This window comes from Cygnus atratus, chromosome 19 (assembly GCF_013377495.2).
Source record: "Cygnus atratus isolate AKBS03 ecotype Queensland, Australia chromosome 19, CAtr_DNAZoo_HiC_assembly, whole genome shotgun sequence".
Classification (NCBI taxonomy): Eukaryota; Metazoa; Chordata; class Aves; order Anseriformes; family Anatidae; genus Cygnus; species Cygnus atratus.
Genome location: NC_066380.1, coordinates 5,548,019 through 5,566,108, shown reverse-complemented (window position 1 = coordinate 5,566,108; position 18,090 = coordinate 5,548,019). Strand labels below are relative to the sequence as shown.

The window sequence follows — 18,090 nt, the reverse complement described above, 5'->3', positions numbered from 1 at the left end:
TCAGTGCGTCTTTTTGTGAAGCAATTACTTGCTGCCTCTAAATGTTAAGGGAGATTGGTATTTGTTTTCACTCAAGGTTTGATAGAGCATTTCAGTACGTAGCAGTTTTGAGTGCAGACCAGAGAAATAGCATGTCTTTTGAAAAGAGGTAGTAAAATATGAATTTTAAAGAAATAAAAAAGCCGATAACTTCTGCTTTTAGGACCCCAAATAACTGGTTTATTTGTTCCAGTGCATGATGGGTTTTTTGTTTGGTTGGTTTGTTGTTTTTTTTTAAAATTTGTTCACACTGCGGAGGCCTCTTTTGCAATCCTGGAGTCAAACTGTTCCTTTATAGATAGCTGCAGTGGAGTAAAAGGGGGAAGGTGATCTGCAGTTATTCAGGAGAGCCGGTATGTTCTGACGCTTCTTGAACTCATTTCAGTAATCGGCAGGGGAGGTGAGCAGATCTCACGGATTCAGGCAGAGTCTGGCTGCAAAATTCAAATTGCTCCAGGTAAGAGCCTCTTTGTGTGCCAGGTGAACGGGTTTTAATGTTGAAGGATGTTATGTCCACTGTATCAGGTGCCTTGCCTTGGTCCTAATGTGTTATCACTGTTAACAAGCAATACGCTAGGCTCACGTGCATGGGAGGGCTGTTGTGGGACCGTCCTCCCTGCTAGCAGAGAAAACAGGCTTGTTGGGTGGTTTGGGGGATGAAGTGATTAAGGAACTGGCTTTAACCAACAGATGGGTACAGTGCAAATGGACAATCTATGTTATTTTTAAGGCAGAAATTGCAGCTGTTTAGTTTCCTCCTGGTCGTACTACTTTGCTCAGCTCGTGCAATTTGTCTCTGATAGTTTGGTCCGCTCCAGCTCCTGGCAGAAAACATTTCAGGAGCATGGCAGCAAATCTTTGTACAATTCGCCTTACATTATAAAAACACGACCGTGCCATTTGGTCTGTGCTACTGCTGCAGCCCGTTTGCTTTGGTGAAGGCTGTACTACAAGTGCTGTGCAGGAAACTGTCGATGAATGTAGTCTAGGATTTAAACCTCCCTTTAATTGGCAGGGAAGGCTTTTAAAGAATGCAGACATCCGGCAAGTATTCTAAATATGTTGAGCCTGGATGTCTTTGAATTCATTGCCATGTTCTATGTGCAGAGGGGAGTGTTTTCATTAGTACTTGATAGTTAACCAAAAGTGCTGCCATTTTTGAATTCCATGTATTAATGTGGTGTGGGATTTTTTTTTCTCTAGCCTGCCTACTGAAGGAGTAATCACTCTTCTGCCTGCCTACTGAAGGCAGTTTGGGTGCTGAGTCAGGAAGCGTCTAACCCCTGTTGTTCTCTTGTTTGTTTTGCAGACAGTGGTGGGATGCCCGAGAGGCCCTGCGTACTCACCGGCCCGCCAGAGAGCATTGAGTGAGTTCTGATTTCATTTTTCTCCTTCTTCCTTCTCTCTCTTCTCCCTAATGCTGTGCTCTGTCAGTGGTGCTACTTGGTTAGCCACACCAACAGCTGTTGGCCTAGAGAAACTTGAGGGTCTCTGGAGCATAGAGCCTCTTGGTCTGATGCTTTAAACTGCACCTCAAAGGCTTTTTTCCTGTTGCAGTTTGAACCCTCTGCAGAAATTTCCATGGAATTCCCCTCCGCAGGGCAAGGTTGCTCCTAGGGCACCTAGGATGCAGTTTTCTAACTGCAGCTCTCCAGGATACTGAGCTAAGCTGTTGAAGGGCCCTTCTCTTCTCCCCTTCGCTTCCCTCCTGTTGAGCTGACATCCTTCCAGCTGAAGAAGGCCTGCATGAGGCCTCCAAAGCCTGTTGGTGCCACTCCAGAATGCCCTGGAGGTGTTGGTGGTGTTGCACAGCAGCACGAGGCCCATGGGCGTGCTTACCTCTGTACTGCTGCCAACAAGAAGCAAAGGACTGAACCCAAGTCTTGAATTCTGATCCCTGCATGGTAGAGACACGTGGCCAGCCAGCAGGGGTTTCTACTCTTTAGGCCTATAGAAACTTTAGGGACAGTGTTTCCTCCCTCCCCCTTCCCAGGAGCTGAGTTTGAGACTCTCACAAACCAGTTGAGGACCTCCTGCTGGAACTGGATCCAGGATCCTCAGGCTTACAGGAACACACTTAACATATGGAGCTGCTCTTTCTCTCCCCAGCCTTTGGGTAGGTGGGTTTTTTAAAATCCATCTGGAAATCTTTGAGTTGCATTTGATAGTGAAAATACATGGGCGCAAAGACTGTCTCTCTAAAGAGAAGACAATCATCATTCTTCCATTCCTAAGAGATCTAAGGGTACTTAAATCTCCTTACTCTACCATAATGCTGCAAGCAGTGAGCCAGAATAAATATAATTGGCAAGCTCGTGTTGCAGGGCAGGCGATGTACTCTTGGTGATATTGAAGTGCTTTTTCCCCCTTTTGCAAAAAGATATTTCAGAACAAGAGCAAAATACTAAAACGCTGGAATGCCTGATGAAATGCAGTTGGGGCAAAATGGGGGAGAGGTATAGTTAAGACCTCATTGTTCTGAAATATGTAGTTAAATGTAGTTATGTCCAAGGCTGTCTTTAAATACAAATAAAAAAAAGAGAGAAGCAAAATAAAACAAGCAAAAAATGGAAGGTGAGAATACTCAATTTCTGAAGCAGAACACAGTGTTGAGTATGTGGAATTTGGTGAAATTTAACTTGCTTCTGTGCTGAAATTGTTGTCAAGTTGGTTGTTTGAACTATATTTTCAGGCTATTCAGATAAATACTAAATAAAGCAAGGAAACCCTTCAAAGTCTTAGGATAACAAGATTGGTTTTGTGTGAGGAGTTTTCATTAGTTATATCCAGTGGCAAACTACCAGAGCTAATTTCCCAATGACACCTTCTCATCTGATATACGTGCTATATTGAATGTTGTAGTCTCTGTTGTCATAACTTTATGCAAAATGTAGAGGTAGATAAATAAAACCTCTTCAAACTCTTTCAGAATATTTGAAGTGGGCTTCCACAAATTCCACCCTTTGCCTTGTTTTGTGAGAAGGTTGAGAGAGGGCGGTGCTCTGATCTTTGTGCAGCCTCAGATCACCACCCCCTGAGCTGATTCAGGTGAACGTCTGCTTGCGAGGGATGGTTTTGTACTGTTTCTTCAAGATCCCAGGTAGAAGACAGTCCTACTAGGGTGCCTGATGTGAAGTGGAGAGAGGGGAGATGTTGCTTTAGGCTGAATAGGAAACTGGAGACTTTCTGCTACCTATTTGAGAAGTGTTATGGGAAAAGGGCAGAAAAGGGACGTGTTGATAATAGCAGTCCTCGAGATGAAGGGAAGGACCTGTAAGCTACTTTTGACATGCATGCTAAAGATTTTTAGAGGAGGTATCTTTAATCTCCAAAATGCTTCTTTGTGTCTGTCTCTTCTCACCAGGAGTAGAAGAACCCAGTCTTTCACTGGTTGCTGCTGCAGTGTCCTTGCCTTGCTTCCTGGTGTAGCTTCAGCACCTGCTGTTTGGGGCAGAGGCTGTGTTAGGACAGTGTTCTGGTGCTGCTGGTAAGAGCAGGCAGAGAAGAGCAAGGCAGTTGCCTGTGATCAGAGAGAGGTTAACCAACGTGCTGTGATAGTATTGGAGCAGTGTCTGTTTTGTCTTGACCAAGGAGAACAGAGCTTGAGTTTTATCAAATACTATATAAAATTTATATAATGTATATAATAAGGTTTTGAAGAGTTCAGAATGTAGAGCATCTTCACTCAAAATGTGCACCCCAAATGTAATAGCTCAGCTATTATCCTTACCTTCCAAAGGTGTCAGAGCATGCTGCTGCTCTTCCTTCTCTTCTCCCCTTTCAAAAAATCAAACTGCTTATAAGTAATCACGATAGGGGAAGTTGTACATCAAAGGGTTAAAAAAAAAAGTGCTAACTGTGGTTTCCTTCATCTTTTCACTTCTTCTCCTCTCCCCGATCACTTCACGTTCCAATGGTTCCTAGTCTCTTGCTCACGTGGAACAATGTTGTCTAATGGTTGTTTCCCTCGATTCTTTTCCAAGACAAGCAAAACGGCTACTGGGGCAGATTGTAGATCGCTGTCGGAACGGACCTGGTTTTCACAACGATGTTGATGGCAACAGTACGATTCAGGAGATTTTGATCCCGGCATCCAAAGTGGGTCTAGTCATCGGCAAAGGAGGTGAAACAATAAAACAGTTGCAGGTGCGCAAGATGCATTTACTTTAGGGCTCTCTTCCCTACTGCAGCTTCTCTAGATCAACAAGAGCGTGCTGAAACGGAGAGCCTTAAATGCTCTAACCTTCTACAGCAGGGACTACTCTTCTGCCTTCGGAAAGCTGGACTCCGATCCAATCTTGTGTTACAAACGAAATCGGTTTGGCCCCAGCTACGCATGTAGTGGAGTTTTGCCAGAACTTTGAAAGAAACTCGTGTGCTTCAGATAACATTTGGTGTGCGCTGGTCAGGAGGGGATCCCTGTAGCTAAGAAAAAGCTCTCTCTAGTCTGCTGCTGCAATAGTTTTTAATGCCAGCCGTGCTGTTGTAGAGTGCTGTGCTTCTCTTTTGTTGTTGATCTGTGATGAAGCTGGCGTTTGTCGTCTTTTTTTTCCTCTCATCCTACCCCTTTCTAATTCAATGTTTTGTTATGTATAAATCAATGTTCCTAGATATTCTAGCGTCCTGTACAAGAAAAGCACCTAGGTCAAAAATGCAGGTTTTTTGGATGCCCTGGTTAGGCCTCTGTCATCCAGGAGTTTTAAGGGTGATCACATAATAACTTATGTGCAGACAGCTGCAGATTTTGGAAATGGTTGAAAAAATCAGGTGAAGTAGAGGGGTTTTCTTTTTACAAGAGATTCAGGTATTTGAGATGTTCAGGAGTAGCACACTTTCTGGCAATCTAGGACTGTTACCAAATTTATGCTATAAATACTTACAAAGAGCTAAGGTAGTGTTCTGCAAAGCTGCTAACGTGACCTACATAACGTTTAGTAACCAAAATATAGTCCCTAGTTTTAGGGACTCTGCTTAGCAAAGTGCTCTGTGCTTTTTCTACAGGAGCGGACAGGTGTGAAAATGATTATGATCCAAGATGGTCCATTGCCTACTGGAGCAGATAAACCTCTCCGTATTACTGGAGATGCATTTAAAGTACAGGTATGTAGTAAAAGTAAGCAGTTGTCCCAGAGTGCTGACGAGAAGCTTAAACATAAGCGTATTTGTGAACGTCTAATGGAGTTAAATCAAATTGTGAATGCTGTTATCCTTGCTTGTTTTGTTTTTTTCTGTAAGGTTAAAGTATGAGTAGAGTCAGTTAAAACAAAGGACTAGCAAGTGTTGGCTTGTTTACTGTATAACCTAGGAGCTCTTACTCCACATAGGTAGTAGACGTGGGTAGGAGAAGAGTTGAGGAGGATGGTTTGGAGAAAGTTTGTGAAAAGGTTTCCAGTCTGAAGCAGAAGTCATAGGTACATGGTACTTAAGCAAATGGGTTCGCAGTGACTAACCTACACAGACATTTGACAAAGTGAACCTTCCACAGAACTATTTCAGACAGCCAATTGACGCAGGTAATTAAAAGTAGAAAAAAAAAAAAAAAGGAAAATAACCACAACTCCTGAAACCAAGGGGTTTGCTTAATATTGGTACTTCGGTCTCCTTGTGTCAGGGTTCTACCTGTGATCAGCCAGAGGCTGGAAGAGGAGTTCTGGAATTAAAGTTTAGCTGTGGCATGTTCCACTTCTCAGCAAGTGCCTTTCATACCTTGCTAAGTACTTAAATCTAGCTTAGCATTCCGGTCTCTAATAAAAATAGCTTTGTTTCATAGGCTCTCCCTAAGCATAAATTGCTGTAACAGTTGATGCTGCTCAGGTATGTTTGGGTGGTGTTTTTCAAGCCTCTTAATGCAACTGGACTTCTAGATGTAAATGATAATTTTCAAAATTCTTATACTTATTACAAAGGTATAGATACGTAAAAACTTGAATGGGAATCTTGCTACTTTTAACCAAATCATACTGTGAGTGCTGATGCTTTCCAGATGGTTTCTTCTACCTTGCAAGATTTGCTGTTGTCACATCTTCCATGCCATAAATTATGGCAAGCAATCACGGAGACTTCATAGGCTGGAAGATCTTAGAGGCACTTAAAGTTCAGCATGCTTAGAAAGCACTTAAGAAGCTCGATGAGCCTTGGGTTTTGGGGGAATCTGTGTGCTTCAATGTACAAAGTTCTTAACCATCTCAAATCACTAGCAAATATCTCTGATGCCCTTATTTCTATCTTGGCATCTCTGAAATGTCTTGAGTTTTCCCCTTATGTAATAATTAGGAAGGGGGCATGGAAAATCAATAAAAATGTGAAAGGAGTCAGATTTGCCAGTGTCCCTCAAACTTGCAAATAGAACTAAAACATCAAAAGATCGACAGTTAATATATTGAGACAAAGGCTCAAAGGTTTTCACATGTGGGCTTTTTTTTTTTAATGGTAGCACTGCTTGCTTATTTCTAAGGCATGTTTTGACTATCTGGGCTTATACGCAAGTTTGTGAAAGGCCTGGAGAGCTGCAAGTAGGTAGGAAGAATATCCATTTGTCTCAGAGAATGCCTTGCTGCAGACTTGTGCTTAACTTCTCTGAGTGTCAGTAAGCTCACTACTGGCCACCTGCCTTCTTGGTACATGTTCCCTACCTCTTAGTGGATATGCTGTGTACTGTGTTACCACAGCTTTTACCATACTGTTATTTCAGCTCTATCCAGTAGGAAAGGGCAATCCCTTCGTTTAATTAAAAAAAAAAAATGGGGGAAAGAAATCAGTGATTATATTTTAAAAGCTAAAGTTCCTCCCTTGGGAAGTAAGCAATTGTGCACAAGAAATGGCAGCCTTGCACACCTGGCACACTTTGACATCTTCCACGTCTGACCAAAACAGATCTTCCCCGACTGGTAAATTAGCCATTATTGAGGCCCCAACGCTGAGATGGCAAGCAGAGTAATTTTAAGCTAACTGTAACTTCTTTCCCCATGTAGCAAGCGAGGGAAATGGTACTGGAGATCATCCGAGAGAAAGATCAGGCAGACTTCCGAGGCGTACGCAATGATTTCAGTTCTAGAATGGGAGGAGGCAGCATAGAGGTATGTTTTCTTCACGAGTACTCTGCTAACCTCCCTGTGGGATGGGTAGTGGGTGGAAGTCCTCGAGTTTCGCATGTAACCTGTAAGCTGCTTTTGAAAAGCATTGTGTTCTGTTGCCAGAAGAGTGAGTCTGGCTCCAAAGGGGAGTTCTCATGGACTCCCAGATGGCACTTCTTTAATTGTCTTTTGAAGCCACATTCTTGCAGTGCAGAGTTCATTTAGCGGGGAAGGAATTTGTGGCCACGTGTTTGTTTTTCTTAAGGGATATGGTTGTGTAGCCTGGAGCAGCTTAATGTGGCCCATCCTCGTAGTTAAGTGCATCTCCTTGTAAAATCAGACTCATTCGGTCTAGTTCTGAGCTTTCATACTGCTTTGCCTTTCCCATCAGGTCTCTGTGCCCAGGTTTGCTGTTGGAATTGTGATAGGAAGAAATGGAGAAATGATCAAAAAGATTCAGAATGATGCTGGAGTTAGGATTCAATTTAAACCAGGTTTGTGTGAGGATGGAGAGCTGTTACTTTCTTACCAGTGTTCCACTCTGGGATCGCTACGGTGATTCTGCTCTGAGGTTCCAGCAGCTGGGCTTTCCTCCTTTAAAGGTGCATTGTCTCTTTCTGAAACCTGTTTAAATGACACGCTGCTTTCTCATGCACTTTGTTTTTCAGAGAGTAAGATTATATATGTCTTACTTGCAAACATTAGATGTCACAACAGTAATGTCTTGACTAGTAATTGTATGGGAAAACAAAATAACAGTAACAAAACCCACTTTTAATTTCCTATTAAAGAATTCTCCTTCAGGACATTAAAGCCTTTGGGGATCAGGAGTTGATTAATTCTAAGTAACTTTCTCTGGGTCCTTGGCTGTCTGATCACCTATCAAAGCTGCCTTTGTCCTCTTAAAATTATATCAACCTCTTTCATGGCTTTTTGACATTCAAAAGTGTTGCCTTTTAAATGCTGTCCCCTCTGCAGTGGGGTTTGGGTTTTGTCTCCTTTCAGTACCTCGAAGAGTGGCTGAAGGTGGAGGGAAGAGAGCTCTTGGGCTAGATGTGTTTTGTGAATGTGCTGCTAGCAGTGGTGGTGCTGGAAGGAAGCCTTTGTTGGTGGGTGGATGTTTTCTCCTTTTAATTTAGTCTTTGTCACTTCTCTTCACAGATGATGGGATTAGTCCTGAAAGAGTCGCACAGGTCATGGGGCTTCCCGATAGGTGTCAACATGCAGCACACATCATCAATGAGCTTATTCTCACAGCACAGGTGGGTTCTGGAGGCTCTTGGGCGGAAAGAGCTTTTATGAGAATGTAGTATTTGTGCATGCAGCTGTGTGGATGGATGCTACCATCGGAAGAATAGTAGTGTTACGTTTTTCCTCTGGTAGACCACACACGCTGCTGCCCAGGAGAGAGCTGCCAGCTTTGGTTTGGTTTTTAAATTTGATCTGGGCTGATTGAGCTATGGGAAGGCTTCCTGTTTTTCAGGCAGCATCATGAGGCTTCATTGTAGTTCCATGTTTACCCTCACGTTGAGTTGTTTTCAAGTTATTTGGAAATGATGACCCAATGGAATGGAGCCCAGTGTTAGCATGAGACAGAGGCTGGAGGTTCTGCTCAGAAGGGCCGAGTAACACTTGGGGTAGCAGAGTATTAGCAGTGCTTGGACATTCCTCTGCTGCCTCTTCAGACTCCAGTCCTCAGGCCTGGTGGCTGTGGGAGGCAGCAGAAGGCAACAACTGTTGGTGTACGCAGTTACTGTGCTCTAAGAACTCTGGTAATTGTCCACTTACGTTTTGAGGCCTGCCGTGGTAGCCTCTGAGGGCTCATGGCCTTTGCTTTTGGAGAAATCAGTTATCCAAAATAGGTATATCCTTTAAGTGTCTTTGAACTTAAAAGCTGCCTTTGGAAGTTCTGGAAAATGTGCATTTCAGCTGAGTAATTCCAGCAGTTCTTTGAAGAATGACACTTGAAAGGGTTTTGAAGGTAACTTCTGCATGAGTCAGTGCCAAGTTCTATCTGTTGGTATAATGAAAGCCCCCACCACAACCTAAAAGTCCCTTAGTAGCTGATGCGCGTTTAAAGGTTTATTTCAGCAGATACATAGGAATGCATTTAAAAAATATTTTTATCTTCCTGAGTCAGGAAGGCAGCTGCAAACCTACATTACTGGCATTTCTTTAAATTACTTCAAAATCCTGAATGTGGAACTGAAGTCCAAGAATATCTTAATTCGGTGCCATTGATTACAATGCTATTTAACTTACCTTGCTTTATTTTGCTTTTAATGTGCATTGGGGCCAGCAAAAAAAAAAAAAAAAAAAAAAAAACACTGATACAAATTCTTTGCCTTCCAAGGAACGAGATGGCTTTGGAAATTTGGCTGTTGCCCGAGGAAGAGGTCGTGGCCGTGGGGACTGGAGCGTTGGAACACCTGGGGGCATGCAAGAAATAACCTACACGGTGCCAGCTGATAAGTGTGGTCTTGTTATAGGCAAAGGTAGGTCTGCTAACATAAATATTAGAGCTTGCAGTCTTTCTGTCTCTGGATGGTCGCCTTCTTGCTGCCTGACAGTGGGGTTTGGGAGTTTTTTGTAATTGCAGGTGTTTAGTGGCCTGTTATAACAAGCAGCTGGCTGAGAAAAGGCAGTTCCGTTTGTGGATCCTTTTTAGAGAGAACTCATTTAAAGGACAGTTTATCAGGGATGAGCAGAACAGTCATTTTGTCACGATGAATTTCTGTGAGTGCCTTGTGATAAAATGGCAGGTCTCTGAATGTGACAGTAACTGTAGCTGTTTCCAGCCACATACCTGAAGCATCTGATGAAGAAAGTGAGGCAGTGGGACTTTTCTGTATCACAGCTCACACCTGAGCCTGTCACAGAACAGACTGGTGCCCCACATGTACCTCATCTTGCTCTGGTGAGCATGTTTGCTGCCATGGAGGCCCCTTTGTTGCATTAACTGTTGAATCTCTACATGCTAAGGACATGGGCAAGGCACCTGACCTTTCTCTCAAGAACCAGCGCACCTCCAGGACTAATAAAAACAGAGCACCAGCAGCAGTCACAAATTGTTAGAGCACCAGGTAATGGCAGTACTTGAATTAGAACCAGGAATAGCTCTATGGCTTTTAATTGTTGCGATGCTTCCGAGTTAATACACTGATACATCAAAGGGGCTGTATTTAAGTTTTCTATCTGCTTATTTTAGAAAGAATGACATATGCCTAAACTAGCATTTAAGTAATCACGGTTGGCTTTTAGTGTCAGCAGAGGTGAGGTGAATAGAATAGGAATAGATTAGCCGTGACGGTAAAGGAGGCAGAGAAGTGAAGACATTGTGCCGTGTTCCAGTGGCATTTAGTTTCCTGCTGTCCTGTTGCGCAGGGCTGAGCTCGTGATGAAACGTGTTGTGTCCTCGTTCCATGGCCGTGCAACCCTGCTGCACCTCTACTTGTTCCCTTTCACATGTCTGGCACCCTGAACTGGATGACAAGGGACACAGGTTATGGGACACGGGCGTGTAAGGAGTGCATCTGCAGTCAGTTTCAGATGTTTTTCTTTGCTATAAACCCGTTCACAAACGTGGAAACTTTCTCAGTATGAAAAAACACCTGCTCTCCCCGTTATGCAGATATTGCAGAGCGATTGCGCTTGAGCTCAGCGAACAGTCCAGTTGGGCGTAGATCAAGCAAAGCAAATTTTAAGCCCACAAGTGAGAGCTGTGTGTATGGAAAAATCAAATTATAATGAAACTTTATTGCCCTATCCATTAGTCATCCTTAATAAAGGATCAGAAAAGGTCGCTTGTTGTTCAGCAGTGCACTGAAGTGGAGCATTTGTGACTACAGAGAGCACTGTGCTGAAAAGATAAATGCAGGTAGTAGAGTTAGATGTCCTAGCAGTCAAGTGCGAGGCCTGGCACAGGCTCGCCGTGGGGGTGAAGGGTAGCTTTTTACCTTTGTTCCCACAACAACAAAACAGGGATTCTTACCCAGCCAGATCAGAAGCTTTCTGGAGTGACTAATTACTAGTTGTATGGTGATTTGAATGCTCGTAGCTTTGTAATACCACCTTGCAATCGGTGCTCTTACGGTGTCTATGCTCTTAGACTGTTGCAGCATTCATTTTTTTGTCAAGTGAGTGATGGCTGCAGCATTACCTTCTGGGGTCTGGACCGGGGTGGATGTACCACACTCTCGATTTGTTGATGCAAGACACCCTCGTCTGCTGCTTCTTGTTTCCTCTCCCACTGCTTGTGGGGCATTACAGGGGAGAGGGGATATTAATTTGGGGGTTAATGTTTTTAACCAGTCACCAATTTTAAAGCCTTTGCTCACGCCGCAGCTTCCCCTTTAGTTTCTGAGCAGTTTCTAGCTGTTAATGTTTGGTGTGTGTTTTTTGTTTGTTTTTTTGTGTGTTTGTTTTTCTTTTTGCCCCTGTGATACAGAGCTTGGCTGTTAGCCCTCTGTGTGAAACCTGGCCAAGCCCTCTGGGTACATGTAGCTTGGTATTCAAGGTTCGCACCTGAGCAATGGATTTCTTGGGCTCCTGGGTATAGGGTATCAGGTGTGGCCAGGTCACTGCTTTTGTACTTCCAGCTCCATGTCCTCGCTCCAGAAGCAGGGAGGAGAGGGAGATGAGGAAGTCTGCCTCAGCTCAGTCTCTGCAGCGTGTACGACAGAAGATCCAGGGACCTCTTTGTACAAGTATTGCTTCTTAGCTTCAGAGTTGGAGCCCTTTTGAGCGGATACCAAGTTCTTGGCTCCGTGGAAATCCTGTGTGTAGCTTTTTCCTCTAGAGGGTGGGTAGGTGCAGCTTTTCTTCTCTGAAAGACTCGAGGAAGGGTGGAGACGAACACCATACACATGTCAAGCGCTTTCTCTGTTTGGTGGTGCTTGGAAACAAACCGCAGCCTCTCTGGGCCCCCGCTGGATTTCCATGATAAATACAGCAATATTGACAGATAACGTGGCTGGCCTGGCTCTTGTCAGCTCTGCCTTTTAGCAGGTTTGATTAATTGCTTTACGATTTCACGTCCAGCTGGGGGGCCACTCTTGGATCACTTCTGCCCCCCATCAGGTAGAAGAATGGAGAGGGCTGCTGAATGCAGCTATAGACAGCCACCATGTGCCGAGCGGGTCACCCCATTAAGAGGGAAGGTGAACTCCTTCCGGCACCGCGCGGCATCCTCTTGGCCGTGTCACTTCATCTGCATGCTCGAGGCCAAGTTAGGAAAGTTCAGATGGGAGGGAGCACTTTGGCACGTAGCAGGCTCCGAAGGGCGAGGAGGAAAAGGACACCGAGGCCTGGTACTGCAGGTAGGAGCTTGCAACCTCTCACCAAACCCCGAAAATAAAGGGACGTGATCCTTCTGTGCTGCCGAGGAGGGAGCTGATGTGGAAACAGCCCCAGCAACTCCCAGCTTGGTGCTGAATGCGAAGTGGAGAAATGACTTGAAATCTATATTCTCGCTTCCAGTCCAGTGAGAATGCTTCAAATTTCAGTCTGCTTTTGGAAGGAGAAGAGTAGTCGGCTGTGCAAGCAGCAGCCTGTGTTTATGCTTCTGTCCCAACTAAAAGCTCTCCCTCTCCTTCATGATCCATAGTGTGTTGGCTGAAAGGCTCCTGTGCTTTCATTAAGCATGGGAAGTGGCTGTTGACTCAGATCTCACCTTAATAAGTAAAAACAAGGGCTTGATACAAATCTGCATCTGATAAAAGCACTGAATAAGATAAAACTTCTTGGACTTTCAGCTCCATCTTACGGCTTTTCCATGCGTGGCTGAAAATGAGTGGCTTCGATTTCGGCTATGCAGTACAATCCCAGTTGTCTGCCCAGGGGTGTGACATGACTATCTTTTGTTAAATGCATCTTCTAAAATTCATTTAGAAAGAGTTAATTGCCCTTTGGCAAGCTTTCCTCCTCCCTTCCCCAGAAAGGCTTTAAAATGTTAAAAAGGTCACGAGTCCATTACAATGAAATGAACAAGTGTCTGCGACATCCACAGTTTGTTTTGAAGTTGTGCTGGGTGTATAGAGATGGAAATGCGAGCAAAATTGAGGAGGTTTTCGGGGACTCTTTTTAATTAAAACCAAACAAAAATCCCTGGTTGCTTTACTTTGCTCTCCTTTCTGCTTGCTGTTTGTCCTTTTGGCTGCTGATTTTGGTTTGTGATTTAAAAATTGTAAACTCCCTTCCTTCCCCGTACCCTTTAATTTCTCCAGTCGAATGGAGCTGGTCTGTAAGTTGTGTGAGCTTCCAAAAGAAGAATTGAACCATTGTAATGTTGGCTGAAGCTTTTGTTAAGCAAATTTCATTAAGAGACTGGGACCTAGCAGGTCTCCAGGAAATCAGATCTCTTTGGCTGGCCCCGCAGCATCCTGCTCTAAGCACTCCGGTGCTCTAGTGTATCCAGATGGCAAACTAGCCAGACATGGTCGCTGCATGCACAACTAACTCTGAGATCATGGAAGGCAGCTTGGAATCCTGCTCTGTTGCAGCTGTGGAGGGCTGTGTGTGCTGTGTTGTGCCTAGGACGCAAGGTGAGCAGAGATTTCTGAGGGAATAAGCTACTGAACAGCACACTGAGATAGCTTTTCTTTGGTTTTAAGCTACAAGGTTTGTGGCTGGTTGCTTTTTGTCTTTGCGGAATGAAAGTTCTAGCAATGGAAACAGCCTCTTCATAAAAGAAAAGAAACCCTGTTTTGGTTGCAGGTGACTTTTCTTGAAGAATGTGAGCAGCTGTTCAGAAACACAAGTTGGTGGGGAAACACTGGAATTGGAGATTCAGCCAGTGCAGTTTTTGCCTCTGGTTTGTCACAAGGTGCCTCTCAGCCATACTGTGTCTTGTTGGGAGCCTGGCAGTGTGCTTGCAGGAAGATGGTGTGTTCTTAAAACAGCACTGTCTGTGCCCTAGAAAGCATTGCAATAGCTTATGGTTTTGGGTCATGCTTCTGAGGTAGAAGGAAGGAGGGACATGAGCTCAGGTATTGTGGCTGCTTACAAGCCCACCGTGCTTGAGGCGTACAGAAGGTAGCTGAAACTATATCCCCTTTCCCAGAACCTCGCTTTGTTATGCTTTTATGGAAGGAGATGCTGAAACCCTTTGTCTTGATTTCCTTTTCTTCAGGTGGCGAGAACATCAAGAGCATAAATCAACAGTCAGGAGCCCATGTGGAGCTCCAGAGAAATCCACCTCCAAACACGGACCCTGGTGTACGAATATTCACAATCAGAGGAGTTCCCCAGCAAATTGAACTCGCTAGACATCTCATAGATGAGAAAGTTGGTGTAAGTTGCATCTCTGATCTTGGTCTGTCTCTTTCAGAACTGGTGTTTTCACTCTTAGGTACGTGTAGGCCTGGACTTGCAGGAAGGCACAGAATGCACACGCTTACGTTATTTAGCTTCAAAACCATTTGCTTGTTAACAGCTATGTTGAACTTTGGTCCTCAAGCATCCATTGGACTAATTTTTGCTGTGGTCCCCGGAGGATCTGACTGTTTGCTGACACTGAGTGTAGTGGGCAGCTGTATGAGGGGGAAGAGCAACTATAATAAGGGATAAGAAGGCTGGCAAATGGGATTTTGAAGGGAAGACCATAGTGTTATTGTGTGGAAATGGCACAGTCCTGGCGTCATCACCCTGAAAGTAACACTGAACTCCTTGCTCCAGTAAATCCAGGATGACTTTTATCTTCCACTTAACATAGTGCTGTGGTATTGAAGCTTAGTAATGTCAGGCTGGAGTACTGCTGGAGGGGAGACTTGGGTAAAAGAAAGTAAGGAGAATACTGAACTGGGGAACAGTAGAACTGAAAAACAACCTCTGTGCTGAATTACGGGAGAGGAGGCGGCTTGATACCAACCTCAGGATCCAAGCTATTCAGAGGAAAACTTCCATCTGTTCCATAGTCCAGTTAGCCCCTTTGTGGCTGGCCAGAGCTGCTTTTGAAGCTGAGCTCCTGGAGTGTGCTGACAGTCCTGAGAACTGTGTCCTTGGAGGATCAGTCACTTCTTTCAGGTGCTGGGGTTTAATGGAACATGTTCCAGGCTGTTTTCTCCCCTTTTTTTACTGCTCATACTAGCTACCTTCACCCTCTGCTTAGAGCTGGCATTAAATATTTGTGGATTCCGTGACAGGGTACCAGCATGGGTGGACCTGGAGGATTTGGTCAAAGCCCGTTCAGCCAAGCACCCGCTACACCTCATCAAAAGTAAGCTTCTCCATCTCGTCACGGATGGGTTGTGGGGAATGGCTGGGAGCTGTAAAAGCACGGGGAGAAGCGTGGTGGGCCCCGAACAGGTGGTATGTGAGTGGAGCCTTTTAAAAGGGAGCATCCAGAAGCAAGTGAGATGAAACCTTTAAGATTGACTACAGGAAGGATTTCAGCTGCTAAATCTTAAACAAGGTAGGTATTGGTGTCTCCAAAATTCCAGTTTCTAGTGCAGTGAGAGCACAAAAGCTCGAGCTGCATACACTGGGGTGCTGTTCAGTACAATTTGTCCTCACCATGGCTTCATGAACAGATGAACATCCACACGGTTAGCTTTTAACACCTACACAACGTTTCCTTTTATTCCCTTGTTCACCTGTTCACTCAGCAGTTGCTGGCTACAAACAATTTTGTTTCTCCAACCAATTTCGTGCATATGACCTGTGAAGTGTTTTACTGTCATCTTCAGCATGCCTTTCTGTCCTCTGCAGTGGTCCTCAGGCGTTTATGACACAGGGTTGGGGCAGTACCTACCAGACGTGGCAGCAGCCTGGACAGCAAGTCCCAAGTAAGTGCTTAGGACCTGGGTTTGAGAAGGGTTGATGTCCATTTGCAATTGCCACTTGGTGCCCTTTAAACGTAGGTTCATCCATAAGACCACTTGTGTGATAACAGCAAAATGAATTCCTGAGGAAAGGAGGTATGTGGAGGTGTGCAGTGGTGTTAGAGCTCAGAATAAGCCAAAGTCCATCAAAAACAGTAATGTTTTTTGTGCACTTAACTGCTTATTGCTTCCCTTTTTGTGTAGGGACTTAGTCCTTGCTCTCTGATCCTCTCTAACAAAAAAATAAAATCTGTCTTAGGCTTTCTCCTGCCAGGATTCTCTGAGCAAGCACTTGCCAGTGCCACTTCCCCCTAGCAGACACACCATGTGTGGTGGTGAGCCCTCCCATCTCTGTGCTCTTAACCTTACCAATTCTTGATTATTTTTTTTCAACATGCTCCTTATGAACTCTTCTCCAACTCCCAGTCTGATGGAAAGACTGGGAAGTAGATGTAGAAAATGGAGAAGAGGTTAAGTGTGGCTGTTATCCTGCTTCATACATGCTGACTGTATCAGTGTCCTCTCTGTCTCCTTTTGGGAGCTGATGAGAACTGCTCAGCCTCCACAGTGTTGAATTCCCATAATGTAACCAGCCAGATAACCAGCTTTCAAATGAAAATAACAAATATTGTTAGTCATGAGTTCAGAAACTGAGCCCAGGTCATCTCTGCTGCTGGGCTTTCTGCTCCTGGCACCAGGTCGGGCTGGCTTCGGGGTTCAAAATGTTCATTATCTCCCCAAAGCGTTCAGTCAAAATTCAGCAGGTTGGAATGGGAGGTTCCCCATTTCAGAATAACTGAAATAATGCTGCTAATGATGTTGGTAACTGCATCGTCCTGTCCTCAACTACCTCAGCAATGGTTTGTCCTAAGCAGAGCAGGTTTGTAGTCTGTCTGTTAGTCTCAAAGCTCGTGTGGTGGGCAGTAATGCCCAACAGAGGGTTTTTTATCACAGTTTTTCAGGAAATAAGAATCTTTCCTGTGAAAACAAAAGCTAGCACCAAAAAAGCTGGGGACAAGGGTCAAGAGGTAAGTTTAATTTTAAAGGGTTTTAAAGACAGGTACTTTTTGGTGCTGTGGCTGGTTTAGCATTGAAGTAGATTGTTAACTTCAGTCTGAATTCCCGCTCTTTGAGGTGCCTGAGGTGGAGGAAGAGTTGGGGGAACAATGCCAGCGATTGCTTTTGTGATTTCCTATGACACTAATCACATTTATTGTTGATGAAATTGTGTGTATCTGATATCTGGAAATCTTCAACGCTGCATTCTTAACGTTTGTGCATTTCTAAAATGTGTGTTACAGTTGGACATAGATACCCTGCATGGGACCAGGGACTTGGCATTAAGCTCTGAAAAATGCCTTTGGGAGAGGGCTTCTGTTCCTCAGAAATCCTAGTCTAAAAAAATCATATTTTTTCCATAGAGCTCTGGAGACATGTAAAAAGTAGTTTGGTTTTCAGGACAGCAAAATGCAGTGGTGGGCTTGAAAGGATTTATTTATTTTGTACAGGAGTGGAATAGTACAGTACTGAAGGGTAGAACTTTCCCATTAGTTTGTTTTACAGGAAAAAATTTTTTCAAATCCATTTCTGTGTAATCCCAAGAGCGCTGGGCTTCCCTGAGCTCAGGGAATCAGCCTGTTCCTGCACGAGCAGAGCAGTCAGTACGGCAGGGAAAACCCTACAAAAAATGTAGTTTTTGTCTTTACTTAAAACCTTTGAATAAATGCTTATGAAATGTGCTTTGCTAGTTGCTTTGAGAGATGTCTAGAAACTCACCTGAGTAACTTCCCCCCTTCCTTGCCTCCCCCAGATGTTCTCTTACCCTGCCCGCCTGCCACTGGGAGAAAAATCTCCCCTTCTCTTACATAGAGCCTTGTCTTAAGCTCACATCCTCTGGCTTTGGAGTTTGGTAATTAATATAAGAAGCCCAGACCTTTGATTCCCCCACATAGTGCAGCTTGCATCCCGACAGCAAGCACTTTGCAGTGAGTTTGTCAGGTTTCTGGTGGCTCCCAGGCGTCTGACTTCAGTGATCCTTCCCCTGTGCTGTGTTTAGTATCACGAGGATGTGATTTGGGGGCAGATGTTTTATTTCTGCCGTTGAACCTGATGGAAGAAGATCAGTTCTCTAGCTCTCCGTGTCCACTTGGGATCCTCCA

At 44.4% G+C, this 18,090-nt stretch overlaps 1 protein-coding gene across 4 annotated transcripts in view; it reads left to right on the top strand.

Annotated features, from left to right (window-relative positions):
- Positions 1-18,090, top strand: part of FUBP3 (far upstream element binding protein 3) — a 40,230-nt gene that overhangs the window by 16,939 nt on the left and 5,201 nt on the right. For all 4 annotated transcript variants that reach the window (XM_035555001.2, XM_035554999.2, XM_035555000.2 and 1 more), the window contains exons 6-16: positions 425-496; positions 1,349-1,406; positions 4,023-4,185; positions 5,041-5,139; positions 7,011-7,115; positions 7,504-7,606; positions 8,274-8,374; positions 9,466-9,607; positions 14,242-14,402; positions 15,254-15,327; positions 15,819-15,895. In XM_035555001.2, the coding sequence (XP_035410894.1) occupies positions 425-496; positions 1,349-1,406; positions 4,023-4,185; positions 5,041-5,139; positions 7,011-7,115; positions 7,504-7,606; positions 8,274-8,374; positions 9,466-9,607; positions 14,242-14,402; positions 15,254-15,327; positions 15,819-15,895 (1,155 nt within the window). The remainder of the gene's footprint in view (positions 1-424; positions 497-1,348; positions 1,407-4,022; positions 4,186-5,040; positions 5,140-7,010; positions 7,116-7,503; positions 7,607-8,273; positions 8,375-9,465; positions 9,608-14,241; positions 14,403-15,253; positions 15,328-15,818; positions 15,896-18,090) is intronic.